The sequence below is a fragment of the Acytostelium subglobosum genome (assembly GCF_000787575.1).
Source record: "Acytostelium subglobosum LB1 DNA, scaffold: scaffold17, whole genome shotgun sequence".
Taxonomy (NCBI): domain Eukaryota; phylum Evosea; class Eumycetozoa; order Acytosteliales; family Acytosteliaceae; genus Acytostelium; species Acytostelium subglobosum.
This window is the reverse complement of record NW_012236516.1, coordinates 1-1,982: the sequence shown is the minus strand read 5'-3', so window position 1 is coordinate 1,982 and position 1,982 is coordinate 1. Positions and strand designations below refer to the sequence as shown.

The 1,982-nt window shown below is 49.4% G+C and overlaps 1 protein-coding gene across 1 annotated transcript; it reads right to left on the bottom strand.

The window, feature by feature from the left end:
• Positions 1-492: 492 nt before the first annotated feature.
• SAMD00019534_080170 (hypothetical protein) lies at positions 493-1,893 on the bottom strand (the record flags this gene model as incomplete). The annotated part of the gene is made up of 2 exons (XM_012896477.1): positions 493-1,325; positions 1,557-1,893. 2 exons carry the CDS (start codon positions 1,891-1,893, stop codon positions 493-495), a joined length of 1,170 nt encoding a protein of 389 aa, XP_012751931.1.
• Between the last annotated feature and the right edge of the window lie 89 nt (positions 1,894-1,982).

Here is a 1,982-nt window from a genome sequence, read left to right as displayed (position 1 = left end):
TGACCGACTTGATAGTGTTCTTCTGACAAGTGACACACTTGGCGATGTCACAACAAATTAATCGTGGAGGTGTCCACGCATACAACTCCTGCGTGAGATTCATCGACTTAGAGTCGAATTCATTTTTGTGTGGCAGATTATTTATCAACTCGTGAGGACATGTTTGGTTGTTGATATGAGAGGATGAATTATTGTTGCATTATTTTGAATTAAAATGTATGAGAAGGATGCAAGCAAGTCATTCTTCAAAGCGAACATATCATACAAACACATAACAGCAACACAGATTCATCGCCTCGAACACCTCATTGATTGATCACTGGCTTGGAGCAAAACACTCAATCGTCGCGGACCCCACATTGGAAGCCATCATGGACACCACCACGCAAAACATCAATAAAATGTTGAATAAAGCACTCCTTCAAGTGGTGGTGATCCTCCATTTGTGCACTTTTGAGACCCCTGTTGAGTGAGAGATGCACCAGAGGCCCCTCATTGGACCTCATGGACACCACCACGATAAAATTGTTGTGAGTCCGTGACTGACTTGGACATACCATGCCAAATGTACAATGATGAGACTTTGTCGAAGAGTCTGTTGATTCCTATATGTTCGAGACCATGTGTATCCTTGAGCACTCTTGCGATGTGTTCAGGGTCGATGATGACCATCCTGACCTTCTCACCATCAACGAAGAAGTAGAGGCCGTCGTGGCAGACGACGTCACCTCTGGTCTTGAGCTTGTCAAACCACTTCTTGACGTGTTTGGGCACGTTCTTGAGATCGGCGCACGACTGTTTGACGGTGACAATAAAGTCGTCGTCCCAAGGGTTCCAGAACCTTGGCGTGCGTGAGAGGTAGTCGCTCATGCAGTTGGACTTTCCTTCGATGTATTGAGTGGCGAAAGAGAAGTTGGAGATGATCTCGTACCAACGTTGGACACGGGCCGGACGCGACTCCAGGTTGGCCTCGTACAACAGGTTCTTGTGGTCGGTGTACCAGATGAATGGCTTGTCCCTCAGCAAGTGTTGATACTTCTTTAGGCAGTTGATCAAACCAAGTAGTTCACGATCACGTGTGTCGTAGGCTCTCTGGGCCGGGTTGAACTTCTTGCTGTCGAACAGCACCGGTCTGAGATTCGCGTTGGCGTCCTCTTGAGCGATCAGTAAACCTGTACCAAAGTCGCTCGCGTCCGTGTATACCCTCAGAGGGACCTCCTTGCGCGGCACAATCAGACATGTGTCGCTGCACAACGCAGTGCGGATGGTTTGGAAGTCTTTCCGATGCTCCTCGGACAGCTTGAGTCTGGTGAACTTGTTGGAGACTAGACTCGTGAGACGCGCRAACGCATCCTTGCATCCATCGAGGAACTTGGCGTAGTGTTGACATGCGCCAAGGAATGCTCTGAGTTCTCTGACTGTGGACGGGATGGGCATCTCCATGATAGCCTGGACGTTGCTGTGCAACTTCTTGATGCCCTCGCCAGAGAGTATGTGACCGCCATAGACGACGGATGTCTTRCACAACTGTGGTTTCTTGTCGTTCAGGTAGACACCGTGCTTGCGTAACAGGTCGAATGTCATCTTGAGATGCTTGTGGTGGTCGTTGAGGTCCTTGGAATGGACGATCACATCGTCGACATAGAGTTCGAGTATGCCTGCTTTGATAAGCGGCGCGAAGACGTGATTGATCCACCTGTTGAAGAAGGCTGGACTGTTGCGCAGACCGAAAGCGCATCTCTTGAACACGTACAACTCATTGCCAATCTTGAACTGAGTGTACTGGCGTGACTCCTTGGAGAGTAGCACATGATGGAAACCACTCTTGAGATCGATAACACTGAATATCTTTGATCGACCAACCTTGGCGAGCACTTCGTCGACAGTCTTCATGGGGACGGGATACTCGCGCGTGCACTTGTTCAACGCGGAGAAGTCGACGACAAGACGTTTCTTGCCCTGCTCCGACAAAGAAAGCAGGG